The sequence below is a fragment of the Sminthopsis crassicaudata genome, chromosome 1, assembly GCF_048593235.1.
Source record: "Sminthopsis crassicaudata isolate SCR6 chromosome 1, ASM4859323v1, whole genome shotgun sequence".
Lineage (NCBI taxonomy): Eukaryota > Metazoa > Chordata > Mammalia > Dasyuromorphia > Dasyuridae > Sminthopsis > Sminthopsis crassicaudata.
In genome coordinates this window covers 93,364,561-93,391,176 of record NC_133617.1, presented here as the reverse complement: position 1 = coordinate 93,391,176, position 26,616 = coordinate 93,364,561, and the positions used below count along the sequence as shown (strand labels likewise).

Below are 26,616 nucleotides of genomic sequence, written 5' to 3'. Positions count from 1 at the left end.
CATTACAGTTAATCCTCCACATACTCACTTAAGTGATTTTCCTAAAGTATAGGGCTGACTCAGCCCCTCTGCTCAGTAAATTCTAGTAATTTGACTGTTGCCTAAAGGATGAAATACAAAGTATTCTTAAGGTTTTCAAAGTCCTAGTCTCCTCTTGTCTCTTCTATCTTCTTACACCTAACTCTCCTATACCCTCCATCTAATGACACTAGCCTCCTATCCATGAATAAGACATTCCAACTTTCTGCTCTGGACATTTTCTCTGGCTTTTTCCTATACCTAATGACCTTTCTACCTTCTTTCAACTCCCAACTAAAATGGAAGTCTTCTCCAATTCTATTAATTATTTCCCATTTATCACATCTATATCTTGCTTATATTTCTTTGTATATTCTTTCCCATACTGGATTTTTCCTATTTTGGGTGCAGGATTTAAAAAAAAAATTATTATTATTTTTATTTACGGTGCTTAGTGCAATTCCTAGCACATAGTAGGTGCTTAGTAAGCGCTTCTTGATTTCTTGGAAGAGAGATGGGTTTAGAAAAAAACAGTTAAAAGTTCAATTATGACTTCTGGCCAAGATGGCGGCATGGAGGCAGACAGCTGCTTGAGCCCCGCGTTTTCTCTCAGGACTTACTTCATGACAAACCTTGGAGTTAATGCTTGACCAGAAAAGAAACCCACAAATAATCACCAAGAGAAGACATCCTTGAAATTCGCCAGAGAAGGTCTGTGTTTGCTCGGGGGAGGGTCAAACAGACTGGGCACAGACTGAGGGCAGGCAGTGAGAGCGAGACTAGACAGCTCACACTGCAGCCTGGAGAGGGGAGGGGTACAATCACTTCAGTTTCTGCGAAAAAAACTTTTACCCCACAGTGGATACTCCTTCTTGGCAGCAAGCCAGGAGCAGCAGAGAAGGTGTAATTACCAGAGGTGAAGGATAAAACCCCAGAAAGCTAGCATCTCTCAGGACTGGCCACTCCCACCCCCACCCGGAGTGACACAGCACATTCTCAGAGCCTCAGAGCACAGACTCAGCACAGCCATCACGGCCCTGTTAATGCCTCGATGCTGTCTCCCTCAGTCTGTAGAGGAACCCCAGAAACACCATCCAGCCCCATCCCCCCCCAGAAACAGAATAATTCTTTCTCTTGTCAGTTTGTTTTCTTTGATTCCCCTCTGACAAAATGAACAAAAAATTCAAAAGGGCTCTAACCATTGACAGCTTCTGTATGGAGAGAGAGCAGACTTCAAATACTGAGGCCACTAAAAGCAGATTGTCTCCAGAGGAATCCCCTAAGGGGGATATGAGCTGCCCCTCAATACAAAAGGATCTCATAGAGGAAATCAAAAAGGCTCTTACAAGAGAGCTAGAAGAGAAATGTGAAGCTTGGCAAGAGAGCCTGGAGAAGTCATTCCACGTATTTAAAGACAGAGTGGATAAAGAAATCAAATCAGTGAGAAATAAAATTAGTGAATTGGAAAAGGTAAACAACTCCAAGGAAAGCAGGATTAGTGAGCTGAAAAAAGAAAACAGCTCTCTAAAGAATAAAATGGATGAAATGGAAAAAAATTCCATAGAAGATTAAAAACTCACTTAAAACCTCAATTGGACAAATACAAAAAGATATAAAAAAAGTGAGTGAAGAAAATACATCGTTGAAAATTAGAATCGAACAAGTAGAAATGAATGACTCAAGGAGAAAACAAGAAGTAGTCAAGCAAAACCAGAAAAACGAAACGATTGAAAAGAATGTCAAGTGTCTTATTGGAAAGACAACAGACCTGGAAAATAGATACAGGAGAGACAATTTGAGAATAATTGGACTCCCTAAAAATGTGAGGAAAAAAAGAGCCTGGACACTATTTTCCAGGAAATTATCAAAGAGAACTGCCCAGATGTTTTGGAAACAGAGGGTAAAATAGACACTGAAAAAAATTTATCGATCACCTACTGAAAGGGACCCTAAAATCAAAACGCCAAGAAATATATTGGCCAAGTTCAAGAACCATCAGACGAAGGAAAAAATACTGGAAGCTGCTAGAAAAAAGGAATTCAGATATGGAGGAGCCACAATAAGGATATGCCAGGATCTAGCAGCGTCCACATTAAAAGAACGAAGTTGCCTGGAACATGATATTTTGAAAGGCTAAGGAACTTGGTATGCAGCCAAGAATAACTTACCCAGCAAGAATGAGCCTCATTTTCCAGGGAAGAAAATGGACACTTAACGAAATAAATGAATTCCATCTATCCTTAATGAAAAAACCAGACCTACTCAAAATGTTTGATCTTCAAATACAGAACTCAAGAGATTCCTAAAAAGGTAAAAATAATCTTGAGAAATATATTTCTGCCATAAAGATATGTAAAGAACACATATATAATTTGTCCTAGAAACTAGAGGTGGAAAGGAAATTATATCATAAAAAAGGGTAAAGTGGTGGTACTACATCTCATGAAAAGGCAAAGGTAATCTATTATATCTGAGAGAAAGAAAGGACATATTTATGGTGAAACTTCTTCCACTTCATTGAAAAATGAGAGAGAAGGAGTAAGCTAAGGGGAAGGCAATACAGAAATTGTGAGAAAAAGGGGTAAAATAGGTAGAGGAACTTAAAGTGGGGGAGGGATACTAAAAAGGGAGGGCTGTGAAAAGCAAATGGTGTTCACAAGTTTAATACTGGGTAGGGGGGTAAGAGGGAAGGAAAGGGGAAAAGCATAAGCAGGGGTTAACAGGATGGTAAGCAATATAGAATTAGTCATTCTAACCATAAATGTGAATGGGGTAAACTCCCTTATAAAGAGGAAGCAGTTAGCAGACTGGATTAATAGCCAGAATCCTTCTATATGTTGTTTACAGGAAACACACCTGAAACCAGGTGATACATTCAAACTGAAAGGAAAGGGTGGAGCAAAATCTACTAAGCAGGTGAAGCCAAAAAAGCAGGGGTAGCCATCCTCATCTCAGATCAAGTAAAAACAAAAATTGATCTAATTAAAAGAGATAAGGAAGGGCATTATATCCTGCTAAAGGGTAGCATATATAATGAAGCAGTATCAATATTAAACATATATATGCACCAAGTGGTGTAGCATCTAAATTCTTAAAAGAGAAATTAAGAGAGCTGCAAAAAGAAATAGATAGCAAAACTACAATAGTGGGAGATTTCAACCTTGCACTCTCAGAATTAGATAAATCAAACCACAAAAATAAGAAAGAAGTCAAAAAGGTAAATAAAATACTAGAAAAGTTTAATAGGATAGATCTTTGGCAAAAGCTAAATGGAGACAGAAAGGAGTATACTTTCTTCTCAGCAGTTCATGGAACCTATAGAAAAATTGATCATATACTAGGACATAAAAACCTCAAACTCAAATGCAGTAAGGCAGAAATAATAAATACATACTTTTCAGACCACGATGCAATGAAAATTACATTCAATAAAAAGCCAGGGGAAAATAGGCCAAAACTAATTTGGAAACTAAATAATCTCATACTAAAGAATGATTGGGTGAAATAGCAAATCATAGACATAACTAATAACTTCACCCAAGAAAATGACAATAATGAGACATCATACCAAAATGTATAGGATACAGCCAAAGCAGTAATAAGGGGAAATTTTATATCTCTAGAGGTCTCCTTGCATAAAATAGAGAAAGAGAGGCTCAAAGAATTGGGCTTACAACTAAAATTGCTAGAAAAGGAACAAATTAAAAACCCCCAGACAAACATGAAACTTGAAATTCTAAAAATAAAAGGGGAGATTTAATTGGTTCTATGAAAAAACCAACAAAATGGACAAACCCTTAGTAAATCTGATTTAAAAAAAGGAAAGAGAAAAAGCAAATTGTTAGTCTTGAAAATGAAAAGGGAGAACTCACCATTTATGAAGAGGAAATTAGAACAATAGTTAGGAGCTACTTTGCTCAACTTTATGCCAATAAATTCAATAACTGAAAGGAAATGGAAGAATACCTTCAAAAATATAGCTTGCCCAGATTAACAGAGGAAGAAGTAAGTAGTCTAAATAGTCCCATCTCAGAAAAAGAAATGGAATAAGCTATTAACCAACTCCCTTAGAAAAAATCCCCAGGACCAGATGGATTTACATGTGAATTCTGCCAAACATTTAAAGAACAACTAACTCCAATGCTATATAAACTATTTGAAAAAATAGGGATTGAAGGAGTCCTATCAAATTCCTTTTATGACACAGACATGGTACTGATACCTAAACCAGGTAGATTGAAAACTGAGAAAACTATAGACCAATTTCCTTAATGAATATTGATGCTAAATTTTTAAATAAGATATTAGCAAAAAGACTTGAGAAAATAATCCCCAGGATAATACATTATGACCAAGTGGGATTTATACCAGGAATGCAGGGCTGGTTTAATATCAGGAAAGTATTAATATAATTGACCATATTAATAATGAAATTAATAAAACTCATATGATCATCTCAATAGATGCAGAAAAAGCATTTGATAAAATCTAACATCCATTCCTACTAAAAACATTTGAAAGTATAGGAATAAATGGACTATTCCTTAAAATAAGGAGCATATATTTAAAATCGTCAGAAAACATCATCATATTCAATGGCGATAAACTGGAAACTTTCCCTGTAAGATCAGGAGTGAACCAAGGTTGCCCACTATCACCATTACTATTCAATAGAATAGAAAACACTAGAAAACACTAGATTAGAAACGCTAGCCTCAGTAATAAGAGCCAAGAAAGAGATTCCAGGAATTAGAGTAGGAAATGAGGAAATCAAACTATCATTCTTTGCAAATGACATGATGGTATACTTAGAGAACCCCAAAGACTCTGTTAAAAAGCTATTAGAAATAATTCAGAACTTTAGCAAAGTAGCAGGATACAAAATAAATCCATATAAATCCTCAGCCTTTTTATACATTACCAACACAATCAAAGAGCAAGAGATACAAAGAGAAATTCCATTCAAAATAACTGTCAATAATATAAAATATTTGGGAATATATCTACCAAAGGAAAGTCAGGAATCTATATGAGCAAAAATACGAAACACTTGCCACAAACATAAAGTCGGATTTAAATAATTGGAAAGATATTCAGTGCTCTTGGATAGGCCGAGTGAATATAATTAAGATGACAATACTCCCTAAACTAATCTATTTATTTAGTGCTATACCAATCAGACTCCCAAGAAACTATTTTAATGACCTAGAAAAAATGACAATAGAATTCATATGGAACAACAAAAGGTCGAGAATTTCAAGGGAAGTAATGAAAAATAAAAATTAAATGAAGGTGGTCTAGCTGTACTTGATCTAGAACTATATTATAATGCAACAGTCACCAAAAGCATTTGGTATTGGCTAAGAAATAGACTAGTTGGTCAGTGGAATAGGTTAAGTTCACAGGGCAAGATAGTGAATAAAAATAGCAATCTAGTGTTTGACAAACTCAAAGATCCCAACTTTTGGGATAAGAATTCATTATTTGACAAAACCTGCTTGGGAAAACTGGAAATTTGTATGGCAGAAACTAGGCATGGGCCCACATTTAACACCACATACTAAGATAAGATCAAAATGGGTTCAAGATTTAGGCATAAAGAACGAAATCATAAATAAATTGGAGGAACATGCGATGGTTTACCTCTCAGACTTGTGGAGGAGGAAGGAATTTGTGTCCAAAGGAGAACTAGAGAACATTATTGATCACAAAATAGAAATTTTGATTACACCAAATTGAAAAGTTTCTGCACAAACAAAACTAATGCAAACAAGATTAGAAGGGAAGTAACAAATTGGGAAAACATTTTTACAGTTAAAGGTTCTGATAAAGGCCTCATCTCCAAAATATACAGAGAATTGACTTTAATTTATAAGAAATCAAGCCATTCCCCAATTGATAAATGGTCAAAGGTCAAAGACAATTTTCAGATGATGAAATTAAAACTATTTTCACTCATGTGAAAGTGTTTCAAATCACTATTGATCAGAGAAATGCAAATTAAGACAATCCTGAGATACCACTACACCCCTATCAAATTGGCTAAGATGACAAGGATAGATAATGATGAATGTTGGAGGTGATGTGGAAAAACTGGGACACTGATGCATTGTTGGTGGAGTTGTGAAAGAATCCAGCCATTCTGGAGAGCAATCTGGAATTATGCCCAAAAAGTTATCAAACTGTTCACACGCTTTGAACCCAGCAGGGCTACTACTAGGCCTATATCCCAAGGAAATACTAAAAAGGGGAAAGGTACCTGTATATGCCAAAATGTTTGTGGCAGCCCTTTTTGTAGTGGCTAGAAACTGGAAAATGTATGGATGTCCATCAATTGGAGAATGGTTGGGTAAATTATGGTATATGAATGTTATGGAATATTATTGTTCTGTAAGAAATGACCAACAGGAGGAATCCAGAGAGGCTTGGAGGGACTTACATCAACTGATGCTGAGTGAAACGAGCAGAACTAGGGGATCATTATACACTTCAACAATGATACTTTATGAGGATGTATTCTGATGGAAGTGGATATCTTCAACATAGAGAAGAGCTAATCCAATTCCAAATGATCAGTGATGGATAGAATCAGCTACACCCAGAAAAGGAACACTGGGAAATGAGTGTAAACTGTGAGCGTTTTTGTTTGTTTGTTTTTCTTCCCAGATTATTTTTACCTTCCAAATATAATTCTTCCTTTGCAACAACAAAATTCGGTTCTGCACATATATATTGTACCTAGGATATACTATAAGATATTTAATATGTATGGGAATGACTGCCATCTAGGGGAGGGGATGGAGGGAAGGAGGGGGAAAACTTGGAACAGAAGGGAGTACAAGGGATAATGCTGTTAAATAAATAAAAAAATAAAATAAAATAAATAAATAAATAAGCAAGCAAATATATAAATGAATGAATGAATAAATGAATAAATGCCTATGCATATGTGCTGTCAAAAATGTTATAATTATAAAATTAATTTTAAAAAATAAAACTAAAACCTAGACTTAAAAAAATTCGAAATCTGGACCCAGAAGAATCTGCAAGTCCATATCTTCTAGACTTCTCCAGGTTCCCAATGCTTCATTTTGTTTCCTGTAAACAAAAACATTTATATAATTGCAAGATCCCACCCCTGTGGCCAGCTAAGTAAGTAATCCCAAACTTAAGGGAGCCTCATAGGAAGGTTCCACCCCTGAGTACAAGCTAGAAGGAGGGGCCCAGCCTGCAATGTGTGGCCCAGTGAAAACCAGCAGGAAAACCCTGAGCCTTAGCACAAAAATTTGCTTGGGAAACTGCAGGACCAGAGCCCAACATACACATAAAAGACAGAAAAAAAAATGAGCAAAAAAGAAGAACAAAAGGGACTTGACTATAAGAAGTTACTATGGTGACAGGATACACTAAGAAAGGATAACAGTACCAAAATGGCTACATTTGAAGGTTCAAATGAAAATGTAATTTGATCTCAGACCCAAAATGAATTCAAAAAAGCTTAAATAAAAGATTTTAAAAGGCAGACAGATAGACGAAAAAGGATCATTCTCCATTGATGGGCATCCATTCAATTTCCAGTTTCTAGCCACCACAAAGAGAGCTGCCACAAACATTCTTGCACATGTGGGTTCCTTTCCCTACTTTAAAATCTCTTTGGGATATAAGCCCAGTAGTAACATTGCTGGGTCAAAGGGTATGCACAGTGTGATAACTTTTTGAACATAGTTCCAAATTGCTCTCCAGAATGGTTGGATCCATTCACAGTTCCACCAACAATGTATCAGTGTCCCTGTTTTCCCACATTCCCTCCAACATTGCGCATTATCTTTCCCTGCCATTCTAGCCAACCTGACAGGTGTGTAGTGGTATCTCAGAGTTATCTTAATGTGCATTTCTCTGAGCAATAATGATTTGGAACACTTTCATATGATTAAAACTAGTTTTAATTTCATCATATGAAAATCTGTTCATATTCTTTGACCATTCATAAGTTGGAGAATGGCTTGATTTCTTACAAATTAGAGTCAATTCTCTATGCATTTTGGAAATGAGGCCTTTATCAGAATCATTAACGGTAAAAATGTTTTCCCAGTTCATTACTTCCCTTCTAATCTTGTCTGTATTAGTTTTGTTTGTACAAAAACTTTTTAACTATCAAAATTTTCTATTTTGTGATCAGTAATGATCTCTAGTTCTTCTTTGGTCACAAATTCCTTCCTCCACAAGTCTTGTGAGGTAAACTAGCCTATGTTCATCTAATTTATTTATAATCTCATTCTTTATGCCCAAATCGTGTACCCATTTGATCTTATCTTGGTAAATAATGTTAAGTGTGGGTCAATGCCTAATTTTCCTAGCAGTTTTTTTTTTCAAAAAATGAATTCTTCTCCTAAAAGTTGGGGTCTTTGGATTTGTGAAACACTAGTTTGCTGTAGTTACTATGTTGTCCTATGAACCTATTATGTTCCACTGATCAACTAGTTTATTTCTTAGCCAATACCAAATGGTTTTGGTGACTGCTGCTCTAGTCTATTTCTTAGCCAATACCAAATGGTTTTGGTGACTGATGCTTTATAATATTATTTTAAATCAGGTACAGCTAGGCCACCTTCATTTTTTTTTTCATTAATTCCCTTAAAATTCTTGACCTTTTGTTCTTTCATGAATTTTGTTGTTATTTTTTCTAGGTCATTAAAATAGTGTACATATATATATATATATATATATATATATATATATATATATATATATATATATATATATATATATATATATATATATAATGGAGTGGGTCTCTGTCCCCCAGGTGGTGCCTATGCCCACAAGGTGGGGAGGGCAGGTCTAGGCAGTCTAGGCAGAGCCAGCAGCTTGTGGCAAGGGTGGGGCTGGTCAGATTTATCATCCAGTGTATTTCAGCAAGGGCTGACATAAAGGTCTCATAGGGAAACAGCGTTCCTCCGGGAAGTGGAGGCTGAGGGGGTGTTGTCATGATTTCTCCCTCCAGGAGAAGTGGTCCTGGCTGGTCTCTGGGGTAAATGAGGGGGATTAATAACTGCATTAGAGCCTATGCGGTTGTTTTCCCTTGGGAGGGTCCTTCTTTGGACTGTGATCAGGGCTCCCAAATCTCTTCCTGCAACATAAAACCTGATATCCCAGGTCTTTCCCAAGAGATGGCATAGGTCCAGATAGAACCATGGCTACCCATAAGTATCATTTCAGGCCTCCACCTCCCCCATAGTTCTCATTAGGGTCCCCACATATCCATGGGGAGAATAGTGGCTGGGCTTTCCCAGCAGGACGGGGGAAGCAAGAGGCAGACTCAAGCCATAAAAGGGGATAAGATACAAAAACACCATCTTACTGAGTCCGGTCCTACAGGTGCGTCGGGAGCAGGGCAAGGCCTCACATGTGAACGTTGGATCCAAACCTTATGTTCGGCCACCTTCACTGCTGAGGGACTGGAGAGGATAATCTGGAGAGGGCCGATCCAGCAGGGTTCCAATGCAGAGCCATGAGGAAATTTTCTGGTCAAGATCCAGTCCCCTGGGTGGAGGTTGAGTCCAGCAGGCTGGGGCAGGGGAGGCTGGGAAGAGGTGGGATAGAGAGCTCTGACCGCTGCCGGGTATCCTGGAGAGCCTGTAGGGACTCGAAAAGAGAATCATTAGCAACATTATAAGAGTGGTCCTGCCCCTGTGGGGAAGAATGGGGGTGGAACATTGACCCAGGTCTCACCAGTTCCCAACCAGAGCTTAGAAATGTGCTCTTCAAGTGTCCCATTCATTCCTTCTACCTGACCCAAATCATGTGGTCCATGGCACAGTGCAGGTGCCCTTGAACCTGAGGGCCTGTGCCAGGGACTTCACAGCATTAGAAACAAAAGCTGGGCCATTGTGAGACCTGAGGGAGGAAGGGAGTCCGAACTGGAGTATTATCTCAGTCACAAATTTCTTGGCCATGACCAAGAAATTTACAGGAAAGGCTTCTGGCCATCCTGAGAAGGTATCAACAAAAAGCACAAGAAAACGATGCCCTTGAACCTGAACTTCCATGTCCATGAAATCAACTTCCCAGTGTTCCCCAGGTATGAGCTCTCAGGGGTGCAGGGCAGGCACAGTGGGGGGATAGGTGGGGTTCACTTTGGCACAGGTTAGGCATCGGTGGGTAGCAGTCTCAGTGAGGGATTCCATTCCAGGTGAGAAAAAAAAAATGGCAAAGCAGATTATTATAAGGGAGTCCCACCTAAGTGAGTTAGAGAGTCCTGGAAACAAGGATACCACAAGGCTTTTGGAAGAATCACATGTTCTTCTGCAGGATGCTATCAGCCCTGGCCATCAGCCTGGCCAAGAGGATCTCAAGGCCTGTAGGAGAGTTGGTTGCTCATAGGTTTCATTGAACTTCCCTTATCTGGAGTTGGCACATGTACAAGTAACTAGTTCTAAGTTATATCGGCCCTAATGAACAGGAGTGGGGTTTGCAAACAGGGGGACCGAGGCAGAACAATTCAGGGAAACTGAGGTAGGGCCATTCAGGGAACTGTGGCACAACAGTTCAAATCATTGAATTAACTACCCCTAGATACCTGGAAGGTTCCAGAACCATAATATTGGCCAACCCTATTTGAGCCAATGAACTAAAATAGAAGTAGAAAAATGCAAGGACTTAATAGGGCAAGGGCAAGTCTCTCCCCCCCAAAGGCTCCCTGTTGCAACTTGACAGGAGCACCATCTCAGCCAGAGAATCCAGTTCAAGATGGACAGTTCACTGTGGTAGGTAGTCTGCAGTCATTTGGGCATTTGACTCAGCCTCTGCTTACAGAGCAGCAGGGCTCAAGACAGTCGTGCTGCCCATTCAGAGGAGTGACCCAGTCCAGGGGAGAAGGGTGAGGCCTGGCGTAGTTCCACTGTTTCCACCCAGGATACAGATTTCTGAACAGAGCTATGAGAGTATGCACAGTTAGACCATCAAGGCAGGCAAACTCCGGACTTTAGAGGCCTGAAATGTCCTTTGAGACATCAGTTAAAAACCTGGGGTTATAGGACTGGAGACTGCCAAGTCCCAAGGTGCCTGATTTCTGATTGTTTAAAAAAAAAAAAAAATGCCAAATACTGAGTCTGCCAGAGCAACTCCAACAAAATAAGGGGTTTCAAAGTTTAAAGCATAACTAGCAGTCACATTCCAGTAGGTTTAAGCAGAAAGGACTGCTTAAAGGACTTCTAATTCAATCTGAACAAGTGATATAGGATATAGGCAGAAGTATTTAGGGCAAAGTGAACAGGAAACTAGGGGGTCCTATTCTTCTTCTTTCCCCAATTTCCTATCTCTTCTTCCCTCCCTTTTAGGTAAATAGAATTATCCCCCCCCAAAAAAAAATAGTCAAATAACCATCCCACATATAAATCCCAAGAGTGAATTCCTATACATATCACATTAACTTTTCCTAAAAATCATTCAAACGTAACAGCAGGAGTTACACAATTTTAACAATCTCCATCCCAATCTCAATACAGTAATAAATGACCCATTCAGGGTTTAACAGTCATTCATCAACCATTTTCCAATTCCCCATTTCTTTCTATCAGGGGCAGGGAGTGACGTATGTCATCAAGCTAATTAGGGGCGAAGATAGTCTGAGATAGAAAGACTGGTCCACAAGGACTGCTGCAAGAAATGGGGAGGCCAAAATAAATCGGCCAGCAGCTGCCCATGGAAAGAAACATGCTTGTCTCACAGGACAGCCAAACGGCTGTCAGCTATAGTCCCTATAAAAACAGCAATTAGGTTAACTAACCATCAGAGGGTGGAGCTTAAAAACTCCCTACAAATATTAATTACAAGCCCAACAAATTTTACCTCCAAGAAAAAATTCCAATGAACAAAGTTCAGATAGATCCCAAACAGGTATTTACCATGACCTTATATTGATAACAGTAAGAAATTTGTCCCAGTAAGTTCGCAATTCATCATTCATATTTAAGTAGGCAATGTCATAAGTCTGACATTACACAAATCATTTTGCTTTAAAATACCTAATACATAGAAAAAATCCAAATTACCTATAACAAACATTTTCAAAAGGACAAAATTATTTTTAGAAGTCCTTTAAATGATGGGCATACAATCAATACAATCAATTAAAACTTATACAGAATATCCTAATACCACATAAAAGAATCTCAGATCTTTTAAAACATCAATTAAACTTTTAAAAATACTTCTGTATTCCTTAACCAAGGAAATCATGTATCAAAAAAAAAAAAAAACCAACAACAACAACAAACAAACAAACAAACAAAAAAAACCAAAAAACAAATGTAGGCTGTCTTTTAAAATCACAGTTGCTTAGCCAGCTGCAACTTGTTAAAAAAGGCTGAAACACACTTAATGGGGGGAAAGAGGAGGAAAGGAAGGTGAGCTAAATCTGCACAAAAGATTCCCTCCTCTTCCCACTCAAGCTTCCCCACACAGAAATCCTTCCATTAAAACCTTTCCTTTTTTCTCTTCCTACTTAATCCTTCCCTTTCCTTACTCCTAAAACCCTTCAAACCTACAGCTGCTCCTACAAATCAATCTTTTATAAATCATCATCATTCTCCGTTCCTTTTCCCTTCAGAAAGTTTTAAGATTCACAATGCAGTAAATAGCTAAATAACTCTATAAAATCCACATGTCCAGCAAACAACCCATAATGTTAACAATTTACCCAATGTTTCAGAAGCAAACCAAATAGTTTTTTTTTTTGTTTTGTTTGTTTTTTTTTTTAAGTTTTTCTTCTTTCTGCCTGAGTGTTTCAAAGTCACTAGCATAAATTTCTTTTTCCCAGGTGACATTAAGCAGATAAGGTTTTATTATCATTGCTCCTCTCTAGAAGGCTTTGAAAACCTGCTTTTCAGGGAAAACTTCCCCACCAGTTTAAAATAGTCAAGTTTTGTTTTTTTTTGTTTTTGTTTTTGTTTTTGTTTTTTTACCAAACATAGTTGCAACCAATTGCCAAATTTCTTAACCATTGTTCTTAAAACTTAACAGAGCTCTTTAAATCAACACAACAGGCAGATACTGTCACAGACACAGAACACAAATGACACAGACATAGGGGCACAATTACAACATTAAACAAACATTTAACATATATAGACTAGGGGCTATTCAAAAACTATAAAATAGCCCTGAGGGAAGTTGTTGCAGCTGAAAAGTCTTCTCTCCCAGAATCCAAATGGGAGCTTTTTAGGCTTCCCAGCCTCTCTTTGGTGCATTCCTCTGCCTTCACAGAGAATGCCCAGAGAACTAGATAGTGCCAAAAGGCACTCAGAACCAGAGTTGTGCCACTGGCATTCAGAACCAGATATACACAAGTACACTTAAGCACAAAGAGACAGTAGACAGACAATTCTGGAACACAACAGACAACCAAACCAGCAGGGCACTCTGCCAGTGTCCTGGGGAGCCCAGTAGGCCTTACTCATTGCTGTGTCCAGCATAAATGACCTACAATCCTTGAGTACTCACCCAGAAACAAACCAGTTCCCAGAACTCTGAAAGCCAATTGAGTCAAATTTATGTCTCCTTTCCTGATCCACAAGGATGGATGACCAAAGTCTGAGGCCAAGGAATGTCTCTTGTTGGCCACCCTCTAGAGACAGCAATCCCCCTTTGCCCTGCAGGGAAAGGGACTGCTGTCAAAACAGAGCCAAGGCTATCTCAGTGGGGGGCCTCCAAATGAAGTACCCAGGCGAGAGGAAAAACAGCAGCCAAAATAATGAAAATTTATGAGCGTTTATTGCTAGCTAGCGACTGCACCCCACCAGAACAGGGAAGTCAGCGAATGAGTGGTCTCAGGGCCACATATTTATAGGAAGAAGAGACATCAAAATGTTTCTTGATCAATTTGTCATAATAAAGAAATTTCTATTCTAAACAAGAGGCAAAATAAAAAGTTATCACTAAGGGGATAATTCTCAGGCAGCAGCAAGCAGTATTTCTTTAAGCTTGTCCACATCTGGGGGTGTAAGAATACCATTTGCAGTAGGGAGTGAAGAACTAATAATAAACTTCTAACTCAAAGATTCAAAATTATGTTTCTCATGGTCCCATTTGGGGTGCTTTTCCCTTTCACCTCCTTTTCCAGTCAGCCAATTTTGCTTTTTAATAAGACATTTCTCTCATCAGCTTTTTGTATGTCCTTTTGTACCACTTTCAATTGTTTTCCTAATTTTTCCTCTATCTCTCTTACTTGATTTTTAAAATCCCTTTTGAGCTCCTCCATCACTTGATCCCAATTCTTATTTTTCTTGGAGACTTTGGATGGAGGAGCTTTGATTTTGTTATCATCTTCTGAGTGTGTTTTGATCTTCCTTATCAACATAAAAACTTTCAATGGTCAAAAACTTTTTCTGTTGTCTGCTCATTTTCCTAGCCTATTACTTGACTTTTAACTCTTTGTTAAAGTAGGTGCCAGTTTCCAGGGTGGAGGTGCCCTGTTCCTACCTTTGGGGTTTGGTGCAGCTGTTTTCAGAGATTTCTAGGAATCTAACCACAAGCCCTTTGTTTTGCCCTGGAGCTGTGAGGAGGGTTGCTGCCCCACTGTGACTGTGAAATCTCATGTGCTGGTGGAGCTGAGGCTGTGCCAGGATCTGGGCCTATGAGTGGGTGCGGGACTCCTACCCAGGCTCCCCAGACTTTTTCTGCTGACCTTCCAAGTCCTGGACTAAGAGGTCTAGAAACTCCCCTTATTAACGCTGAATGAGAGGTCCTACTTAGCTGAAGTTGGGCCTGCACCTGAAGTGCCCATTGGACTCCCATGCTGGTGTCACAAACCTTTTTAGTTGCTTTAGCTGGAAAATATTCTGCTCCTTCTTTTTGTGTATGCTGACATTCTAAAATTTGTTTAGAGTCATTATTTAAAGGAATTTGGAGCAGTTTGGGGGGAAAAGTTGGGAGAGTCTCTACCTTTACTTCTCCTTGGCTCTGTGAACCTCTGATTTTCTACAGGGCTCAGTTCTTTCCTGAGTTTTACCATTCCCTACCTCCGCAGAAAACTTTTATACACACAGGCCCACATACACACATATGTGTATGTTTGTATATATATTTATATGTGTGTTTGGCACATATACACAATATATACATACCTATGTCTATATAATTTTATTTATATAAACACACACACACACACACACACACATATATATATACATACATATATTATATCTATATATCTTACTAAGTATATTGTTTATCTTTGTACATGTCATATCTCCCCAATGCATTATAAGTTCCTTGAGACCAGGGACTGATTTTTGCTTTGTTTTTATGCCCTCAATATAAAGCATAATTCTTTTCTTTTGAATAAATAGTTTTATTATTTGATAACTCCTTTTTACTAACCACAGTGTCTATGGCAAATAACGTGTTTGCTACAGGGCTCAAGGCTTTGTGCTCAGTCACCAGGGATTCCAATGAAGTTTTAATTTATTTAGGGAAGGCTTCCTGCTTCTTTTGATGATGGGGTAGATAATTTGTTCAGCTTACTTTAATTGGCAGTTAGAATGATCCAACTGTACCCTAATGCAAACAGAATTCAATTGTATTCATTAGTTCAATCCACCTTATTTCTCTTTGTTCTTAATCTCTAAATATCTCCTTGTGTTTATAAGTTAGAAATGGCAGAAGGATTTTTCAGTATGTGAAAAAGATGTTTGTCTTTTGGGATATTTGAGCATAAGAACAATTAAGTGATTAGGATATTAAGACAAAACCTTCATGTTATGTTATGTTCTGTAGAATAGAAGTACTTCTTAGTCATAACTTAATAAATCTTCTGTTTGAAGTAAATAGTAATAGAAACTCAGAGTTTTAGATATAGATGGGACTGTGTTGTGTAGTAAAACTTATTTCCAAAATAAGAATGTTTATTACAGTATTTAAAGCAAGTTCTTAGATTCCAATTAGAATCTTAGTGAAAAATATTAATGAGAATTATGGTGGGGTAGTCGTCTTTCCTTCCACAGATGCAATATTTTAGGTGGTATAAGAGTGCTCTCTTGCTAAGCTAATGGAAGATTCTGAGCTTTTAGTAGAAGAGGGGTTAAGCAAATTTTGCTTACATAAATTAATGCCTTGCATTATCATGGAGAGATATAGTCTGTGTAGCATCTGAAAAGCTTACAAGTGGGAGGAAAATATTATCTAGATAGATATTAATCACAAATGTTTTCTTGAAAGAACAGAAAATCACTTTTTCCTTCTTTTCCTGTAAAAGCAAGGAAGTAATGATTGTCTGAATTAAAAGTAATTCAAAATTGGAAAGTGGGTTTCCATTGAATACAGAGTAGAAATTTTAAAAATTTAAATTGTATACTATGTTAAGGATTTTAAAAGGAACTTGAAAGAGACTTTAGATGTTTATTTGATCTATTCTTGATCATTGAGTGAAGATTTTGGCAAAATATGCTAGAAAAGGTGGTAGTTTATTTCTCCTTTAAATTTTAGGAAAATAGACTATATCAGATGAAAAGGCATTTAATGATATCCTTAAATTGTACCATAGGATAGTTAAATGGTACTGTGGATAGAGTGCTACACCTAGAGTCAGGAAGATTTGTCTTTGAGTTCAAATTTGGCCTCTAGACACTTAAGGATCTGTATCTGTCAGCCTGGGCAAGTCACTTAATCCTGTTTCCTTTGGTTTCCTCATCTGGCAAATGCTCTGGAGAAGGAAATGGCATACCACTGTAGTATCTTTGTCAAGAAAACTCCAAATAGGGTCACAAAAAGTTGGGAATGATTGAAACATGATTGAACAACAGCAAAGTGCATACTTTGTACTAAGTACTAGAAAGATAACAGAAAAAGAATGCAGTTTCTGGCCCCTAAGAAACTCAGTCACACTATTAAGTGAAAAAGACAACATGTGTAAAAGAAATCTGATAGAGCTTCTGGCCTTGAAGTTCAAATTTAGCTACATTCATTTATTAGTTGTGTGACCTTGGGAAAGTCAGTTAAGCTGTGTATTTTTCAGTTTCCTAATTATGAAGCAGGAATAATATATACTGTCTCTCGTGGTTGTTGTGAAGATAAAATCAAATTCTTTGGATGCATCCTGCAGTGCATCTGCTGGATCAGAGCAACCCTTCATAGAAAAATCAAAAAGGGGCACTGATGGGAAAGTCTGTGTCTGGTTAAAAAAGTGAAAAAAGGGCAATTGACAGCAAAGTTGGGAAGGGTTAGATAGTAAAGGGTAAAGGCAGTCCTATAATGTTTGAGTTCAGTTTCTTGATTTATTATAAGTTATTTCCTTGGATCCAGCCAACTGCTTAAGTGTTTCAGTGGATAAAATTCATTATTTTTTTTTCATATAAATGAATGGCCTTTTTCTTATAATCTTGCTCCTGTTATTTTTCCCCTAAATATTACAATTAAAAGTCATATAGCTGTACTTGGAAAATAGCCCTCCCTTTTTTTCATGACTTTGTGAACATTATTTTAATGTTGACATGCATTAAACTTGACTAATTGATATAAAAATATCATATCCTTGAAGCATATTTATCTCTGAAATGAAATTTTAATTTAAATTCCACCTATGAAATGGTATTATTTTGTCTTCAATATAGTATATCATTCAACTCAAATGAAGTATAGTAACACTTTCAGGTTACTACACATTTAACTGTCCTTAGAAGTGCTCAAAGAAATCTTCCACTGATAATTTCGTTTTAGTTGTATAAATGAAGCATACAAAATAACAAATCTATGCTATTGAATATTTTTCTATTTTTATTAGATTGATATATTTAATTTTTTTCAATTTCACCTTGTGATTCCTTTATTATTACTTTTCTTAAAATTAAACTTTCTATTTATTTAAAAAAAACAGAATAGAAAAAAGATAGAAAAGGAAAATAAAACAAAGCAAAACAAAACAGAACAGAACATTGTCATGTGTCCCATCAAAATATCAGGGAGGATTCAAAATATATAACAATAGTTCCACTTTATTAAAGGATGTGTGATAGTAGTAGAAATTATATTCATGGGTGTCCATCTTTGCTTCCTTGTGGGTTAATGTTTTGTTCTCTGCCATGAACTTTCTTTTTATTTATTCTTTTTTGTTCCTTTTCATCCCTACCACTTCCCCCAAGCAGGTTACATATAGATATATTTACTTAATCTCTCTCTCTCTCTCTCTCTCTCTCTCTCTTCTCTCTCCTCTTCTCTCTCTCTCTCTCTCTCTCTCTCTCTCTCTCTCTCTCTCTCTCTCTCTCTCTCTCTCTCTCTCCCCCTCTCCTCTCTCTCCTCTCTCTCTCTCTCTCTCTCTCTCTCTCTCTCTCTCTCTCTCTCCCCCCCTCTCTCCCTTCCTCTCTCTCTTCCTCTCTCCCTCCCTTCCTCCGCCTAAATTTTCTACTTTAATTCAGCTCCTTAATTTCCCTTGCTATCACTTAATTTTCTACTGCACCCATGAGTCCTGCCCTTGTCTTCTTAACCCATTACCTCCAAATGAGGTGCAGAGGAAGAATAGACACAGAGGTTCAGAATCCCTCCCCTCCTCTAAAACCTCTGTGTCTATTCTTCTGCACCTCATTTGTATCTTTCTTTTGAGCTATCCAGTTACTGAGTTAATCTTACAAATACGGAATACATTTCCTTATTAAAAACGTAAATGATTTGTCCTTGTTCCTTGAAATTAATATTGTACATTGGCGCTTAACAGGTTAAATTTATTTTATAATAGTTTTTATTTACCAGATATATGCATGGGTAATTTTATTGCATTGACAATTGCCAAACCTTTTGTTCTAATTTTTCCCCTCCTTCCTCCCTGCCCCATGGTAGGTTGACCAATGCATGTTAAATATGTTTAAAGTATAAATTAAATACAATATATGTACACATGTCCAAATAGTTGTTTTGCTGTACACTTGGAAATAGTGTACAATTAGCCTGTGAAGGAAATCTAAAATGCAGGCAGACAAAAATAGAGGGATTGGGAATTCTATGTAGTGGTTCATAGACATCTCCCAGAATTCTGCTGGGTGTAGCTGGTTCAGTTCATTACTGCTCTATTGGAACTGATTTGGTTCATCTCATTGTTGGAGAGGGCCACGTCCATCAGAATTGATCATCATACAGTATTGTTGTTGAAGTATATAATGATCTCTTGGTCTTGCTCATTTCATTCAGCATCAGTTCATATATCTCTCTCCAGGAACAGGTTAATTTTTTTACTTAATTCAGATTTAGTTGAAAGAAAGTCCTGGAAAGTTCGTTGAATGTCCTTTTTTTCATTTAATATTATGCTTAATTTTGCTGGATATGATATTTTTTACCATAGGCCTAGTTTGTGTGTGTGTGTGTGTGTGTGTGTGTGTGTGTGTGTGTGTTGTGTGTGTGTGAGTGAGAGAGAGAGAGAGAGAGAGAGAGAGAGAGAGAGGAGAGGAGAGAGAGAGAGAGAGCACGCGCAAGGAAGGAGGGGAGGGAGGGAGTAGCATTTTCATTAAAAAAACTTTTAATAATACCTTTTTATTTTCAAAATACATGCAAAAATAGTTTTCAACATTCACCCTTGCCAAAGCTTTTGTTTCAAATTGCCTTCTCAAAGTAGGATGAGGGATGGACTAGAGGGAGAGAATTTGGAATTTAAAATTTTAAAAATGCATTTGAATGCAAAGTGAATCTTAAATTTTTGAAAGTAAGTATACAGAACTCTCAAGTAAAGAAATTCCCTCCACCAATTTACTTTACAAATCTGAATTTTATAAGTTAGCTAGAAGAGTGCATTGAGAGATTAAGTGATTTTGGCTAGATCTTAAAGTATCAGTTAATGAACTTCCTGTATCCAGGTTTGATTTCTACCAGTTACCTTAAAACCTGCCTTTTTTGTCTTATCTTTTTTCTTTTTTTTTTAAATAAGAGCTTTTATTTTCAAAATATATATAGGTACTTTTCAACATTCACTCTGCCAAAACCTTGTGTTCCAAATTTTTTTTCCCTTCTCCCCACCTACCTTCTCTCCCAGGCAGCAAATAATCCAACATATGTTAGATATGTGCAGTTCTTCTATACATATTTCCACAATTATGCTGCGGGAAAAAAAAAAAAATTCAGATCAGAAAGGGAAAAAAATGAGAAAAAAAAAGTCAACACCAGCAACAGAGGTGAAAATGCCATGTTGTGGGTCCACACTGTCCCCCACAGTCCTTTATCTGAATGCAGATGTCTGCATCACAAGACCATTTGAAAAAAGCTACCCCATCCATCAGAACTGATCATTGTATAATCTTGTTGCTGTGTACAATGATCTGCTCATTTCACTTAGCATCAGTTCATGAATTCTTTTGATTGTCAATAGATATGATTCCAGGACCTGTGGTCTTTGATTGTGGTTGCGAATAAGTCCTGTATAATTACAAAGACAGCCTTAAGCGCACATTTAAATTGTTTTTTTTCTTGTTTTCTTACAAAATTCTCTCTCTCTCTCTCCTCTCTCTCTCCTCTCTCTCTCTCTCTCTCTGTGTGTGTGTGTGTGTGTGTGTGTGTGTGTGTGTGTTTTAACTTTCCCCTCATGTTCTACCACTCCAGGATAATTTTCTTGGATTTTCTCTTGCATTATTGTGCCAAGGTTTTTTTTTTTGGGGGGGGGCATAATTTTTTAGGTAGTAAAAATATTATTTTATTTTTTTCTTCTTTATCTATTCTTTAGATCTGTTTTTCTTTTAAGTTGTTTCACATTCTGTTCTATTTTTTTTTCATTCTTTACGTTCCATTTGTTATATCTTGACTTCTTATAGCTTCATTGGCTTCCCCCTGCCCAGTTCTAACTTTCGTGAATAACTTTTTTTTATATATAATTTTTCTTGGAGTATTTTTGGATGTGTCTTTAATTATTAGTTTTACTCAGTGTCTTGCTTGTTTTTTTGCTTCAGTGTTCTCTGAAGATAAACTCTGGTCTTCCCTATTCCCATAGTAACTTTTTATGGTTGGATTCTTTGTTTTTTGTCAGCTCTTTTCTTCCTTCCTTCCTTCCTTCCTTCCTTCCTTCCTTCCTTCCTTCCTTCCTTCCTTCCTTCCTTCCTTCCTTCCTTCCTTCCTTTCCTTCCTTCCTTCCTTCCTATTAGCCAAAGCACCTCTAATGGAGGGGTGTGGAGATGATACCTATAACTTCACTTCACCTCTTCAAGCTGATCAAGAAACCCAAACCAAAAGACCCCCCCACTGCAAGTGCCCACAACCAGTAGCATCCTTGCCCCATTGTTTCTGCACTCCCAGTGTGCTGGCTCCTTCTCACCCAGATTCTTAATAAGCCCAGGTTATTAAATCTTCTAGTGCTTAGATTCCTGACTTCTCTTGTTGGGGAGGTAAAAGTATTGTGATTCCTGCTGAAGTTAACAGCCAAACCCATCTCACAGAAGGGGTCCCCACTTGTTGGTTCTGTGGACCTAGCCTGAAGGTGTCTGCACTTCACATTGGTTAAACCTAGTCTGGCTCTTTATTCAGATCTTCTTAGGTTGTACCAGGGGGACCCCTCTTCTGCCTCAAGTCCTCTGGATTTTTCACCAGATTATATTCTTCCTGAGGTGCAAATTTTGTTCTGTTTGTGGGGTAAATATGGAGAGCTTGAAATTTATAGACCAGTTCTACCATGTTCTCCCCTAGATTTAATCTTTTTCATTCCTTATAATAATTGAAATAAGAATTGTTGCAGAGAAAAAGTGAAGGCAACATTCACTAATAGAAACTTGTCAGGGTTTGAAACTTACTGGAAAGCAGTAGGTTAGAGTAGATTGTTTAATACTTTATCTTTGGGGTTTTCTAACCCCTCTCCCCCCCCCTTTTTTTTTTTGGTGTTTTGGCTCCCTGACAGACTAGGAAAATCTATGAAATCTATCTCAGAATAATATTTTTATCTACATGAAACATATAGGATTACAAAAGAAACCAGTTATATTGAAATATCGTTATATTTATATCTATCTAGAAGTTCACAAATTGAAGGTTAAAAATTTCTGATCTACCATAAAGCATTTATTAGCCCCTCTTCTTTGTTCTAGGTACTATATAAATGCTAGACAATATAAAAAGAAGCAAAAGATAGTTCCTGCTCTCAAGGAACTTACATTTTAATGAGAGTGACAATGTGTAAACAAATAAGTAAAAAGCAACCTATATACAGGATAAATAGAAAATAACAGAGGGAAGGAGCTAAAATTAAGGGGTTATGGTAGGTTTCTTTAGGAATAGAAATAACTTAGAAAGTATAATAAACTTTCATCTTAAGCAAATCTTACTTATTCATTAAAACTCTTGAAATCATAGTTTATTTAATTGCACAATTTTCCTTTTTTCCTTTTTCTTTTTTTTTTTGGGGGGTGATATCTTACTGTATTCTTAGTCTGTATTTTATGGTGTTGTGTATAGGATGTAGTGCTACATTGTCAATTAAAAATTGTAAGCTCTTTGAGAGAATAAGCACATGATTTACTCTTTTGTGTCTTTCACAACCCCTCAACCATTTCTGAACATGTGGAACCCACTCAAGATATATTTTGTTGAATTATTTTAGATCATGCTATCCAACAGCATTATGTAGATTGAAAAACAAGATAATATTTAGCTTTTATAGAAAGGATAGATTACTAAAATCATCTAAATTATTTGAAATAAAATCCAATGACTGAAAATTCCATTTAAAAATATCTATTTGAGACCTACCATAGGCAAGATATTGTAATAGGGTCAATGAATACAAAATGAAAAACAAAGTAATACTTGTATTTACAGGGGGTTTGTAATGTAATAGAGAGAAAAAGTAGCTATGTATACAAACATATATGATGATACTAGAAGGTGGTGGAACAAAGGAGATGATTAGGTTAAAAGCCATATTAAAATGTGTAGTCAAGAGTGAGTACTTTCAACTAGATGTAGTAAGGGAAGGATTTAAGGAGTAGCTGACACAAAAATAAATAAAAACACTTCTGCCTTGAAGGAAGAGCAAGGTTCCAATTTGGAAGAAGTGCATTTCTGCAAATGAAGGTCTGTTTCGACAGAAGAAAGAAGATAAAATCAGCAAAACATCTAATGGTGCAGCTTGACTAGGTTTTAGACTATATAAAGTGGAGTCACAATGATTTACCTTAAATTTGAGACTAAATTGTTTGCATTTTGCCCTATAGGTTATAGGAACCTGTTAGCATTACTAGGTGAGAACTCAGGTTGTCTGGACAGTGACAAGGTGAGAATTCAGGTTGTCTGGACAATTACAAGGTGAGAACTCAGGTTGACTTGATAGAAGGAGCAAGCTCATTGGCTGAAGTGGTTCTTCCCAGAAGCCCTTGCATTATCCCACGCCCATTCTCTGGGAGGATAAAAGACACAACATTGGGCCCAGAGAGCAGATTGGACTGGAGAAGGACAAGAGTCAAAGAGGAGAAGACTCTGCACTACATCTGGCTTGACGCAGCTCTCTGTAGGAAGGGAAGTCGGCTCTCTGCAGGAAGACAGCTCGCTACAGGAACCAATAATGGTTTCTAAGAAAGGAATACATTGATAAATATGTGACTATTAATCACAGCTATGCTACATACTACACAGATGTACTTTGAAGCTATCAATTCTAGAGTTATTTAAAATGCTAGAGAAAATCAATTTTAGATAGCTAAGTGAAAATTGCTATATGTTGATTTTTTGATTCTGTAGTATTAATTTTAATCAAGATGTTTAAATAATAGCTTATTTCTGTTAAAGGGTAGATTTGAAGAATTATTTTGCATATCTCTTGGATTTGTTTTGTTGTTGTTTTTTAATCTTATTTTAAATAGTGTCTCCCCATTGTTGTGTGTGTGTGTGTGTGTGTGTGTGTGTGTGTGTGTGTGTGTGTGTGTGTGTGTGTATAGGCTTTGCAGAGTAATAGAAAGAGATGAGAAGGGAAAAGTCACGTGCAAAATTAAATATAATAATGTAGAATGTGAATAAGACCAAAACTGAGGGCAAAGTAAGAAACTATATAAATTTAAAGGAGGATGAGAGTACCACCAGCTAGGTGGCAGTGTATAAACTACTGGAGGTGGAGTCAGCAGGAGTTGTGATATGAAACATTTATTATGTGATCCTGAGAATTCTCTTAGCTTCTCTTTGCCCCATTTTCTTCATCTGTAATATATAAACAATGATAATGAATGCCTACCTTCTAGGGTTGAGAGAAAAAAAAAAAGAGAATATGTAGATCATCATATAGCTTTATTTAAAAAAATATTTAAGCATTCTTTGTGTATAAATTATAGTTTGTTTTTTTCTTTTATTCCTAGTTTAACTTCGTTGGAAAACTTTTGGGTCCACGTGGAAATTCACTGAAGCGTTTACAAGAAGAAACTTTGACCAAAATGTCCATTCTTGGAAAAGGTTCCATGAGAGACAAAACAAAGGTAATAGACTTCGATAACTAAAGTATTAGATCCCAGAATAAATCTTAGAGATAATTTATTCAAATTCTGTAATTTTACAGATATAATTAATTAAAACCCAGAAAGAGGATTTGAGTTGAGATCTAAAATGTGAAACTAAACATTAAGTAACCATTTTCACTCTACTGGTTTTTTCATAGTCACATGTCAAATAAATAATGGAGTAGGTTTTTCATACTTTACATTTTTAATCCATAAATTAAAATTTTGGCCAGAAGTCAGGAGTTCTAATCTGACCATAGTCGCTTTTTCTTTGTCACCCTAAGCAACTCAGTCTACCTTCTAAGGTTTCTGAGAGGATCAATTCAGATATTTTTAAAGTGCTTTTAAAATATTAAAGTTATGTGAAAATCAGCTGATATTGTTCTTATTATGTTCTGTCTTTCAGATCATTTCTCATTGTCCATTATCACTGTTAAAATTTTGTATCCCTTTTATTAAGATAATATAAAAGATCTTTGTGTGTGCTTGTATATGTATGTGCATATTCTGAGTGATTTCTGAGCATTAAATTTCAATTAGCTAGAAGAAATTGACAAAGGTGGTTTGTCTTTTGTGTCTCTTTTACTCAGGAGCACTTCTACCACTTTCTGAGGTGTAAAGCATTTTACACTTCTGATGTGAGGGGGCCCCCAAGCCCTTTTCAGGGCTTGTTTTTCAACTTTGATGTCCACCTTCCACCCACATCTCATCTGTGGTTCCAATAATCTCTAGGATATATAGCACTCACACCCCAATAAACTATTTTGGCAGATTAGACTAAACCTTGAGGGATAATTAAGGGGCTCAAACCCATTGTTGAGTTAAGGGGGTATCTACCCCAAGCTGGTAAAGACTTCAACAGTAGAATAGGTAGATGTAAACAATTTGTTTCAATAGGCCATGAAGGCAGTGGAAATAGGTGATACAGAACCCTTAAAGCTTGGTTAGATATCAAAGAGATCAAGGTCATCTGCTGCATCCCAAGTTGTCGCTAGTCTTTTTTATTTTATTAAAGAACTGATGACTCTGGGAGGGAGAATGAGAGAGAAATGAGTCACTTCATGCAACTGCCTCACTTAAATTGGACTTTTGCATGAGTCAAACTCCACCCATTCCATTTTGCCAACCTCAGAGTCCTTGGTGACAGCCAAGTGACAAAGCAGCAAGTGCTGATACACTAGGGTCATCTTCTCTTTGGGCTGAAGCAGTAAGAGAGATTTGGCAGCCCCCGGAGTAGCCTTTTTAAAGGATCATATTGCTCAGCTCCTGGCATGAGGAAGGATCTGGAAAAGCAGCCCTAAAATGGTCTGTTTCCCCTACCCATGCCATGCTTTGCTTGTTGCTGCAGGCAGGGGTCCTACACTATGGCTGTAACTGCAGAACTTTTATGAAGATGATCGCACACAGAACTGATAGCTGAAATGTGCGTAGGCTTGTGGAAAACCTGAAATCTGAGTGTACCTGAAAGACAAATAGCTCTTGTTGCAGGAGAACCTAACAGTATTACATCCAAACGGTGGTTCCAGCTGAACAGGGTAGGCAGATGAAGGCCTTCTTACCAGTCCCAGGGATAGACACACATTGTTCTGCTGGGGCTGCAGTTACAGAAAGTACCATGAAATTGGCTTGGCTTTCATAATCAGAAGTAATCCATCAACAAGCTTGTCTGCCTCCCCAGAAGCACATGGCAGTGTGATCGCCACTGGCAGGAAAGAGCCCTGCCACCATGATGAACCCCATTGTTGCCAAAGAAAAGCCTTATGAAGACTGAAGAGCCTCATCATCAATGTTCCAAGGGAAATAAGTTTGTAATATTGGGTGACTTAAAAAGCACTTGAGTAGACACAGACTCTCAGACATGGCAGAAACCACGTGGGTGGAGTGGACTTAGAAAAAGGAACAGCAACTTATTATTGAAGGCATGTGTATCTCATGACCTTCTCAACTGCAATAGTCTTCCATTTATCTAAACACTTTCAGCTTTGTGAGTGCATCCTCATAGAAAACATTGACATTTAATAGACAATGTCATTGTAAACAGAACATAGACTTATCCTCTGGGAAAGGAAGCATTTGCATTCAACAAAAGCAGCAGCCCCAAGACAAGATGACTGCTAAAATACATAATGTGAACTTTAGAACTCTACTCTTTGGATGAATA

The 26,616-nt window shown here is 37.2% G+C and overlaps 1 protein-coding gene across 1 annotated transcript in view; it reads left to right on the top strand.

Annotated features, from left to right (window-relative positions):
- Window positions 1-26,616, top strand: part of KHDRBS3 (KH RNA binding domain containing, signal transduction associated 3) — a 259,539-nt gene that overhangs the window by 116,862 nt on the left and 116,061 nt on the right. The window contains 1 exon segment of the mRNA XM_074264910.1: window positions 24,318-24,434. Within this exon segment, the coding sequence (XP_074121011.1) occupies window positions 24,318-24,434 (117 nt within the window).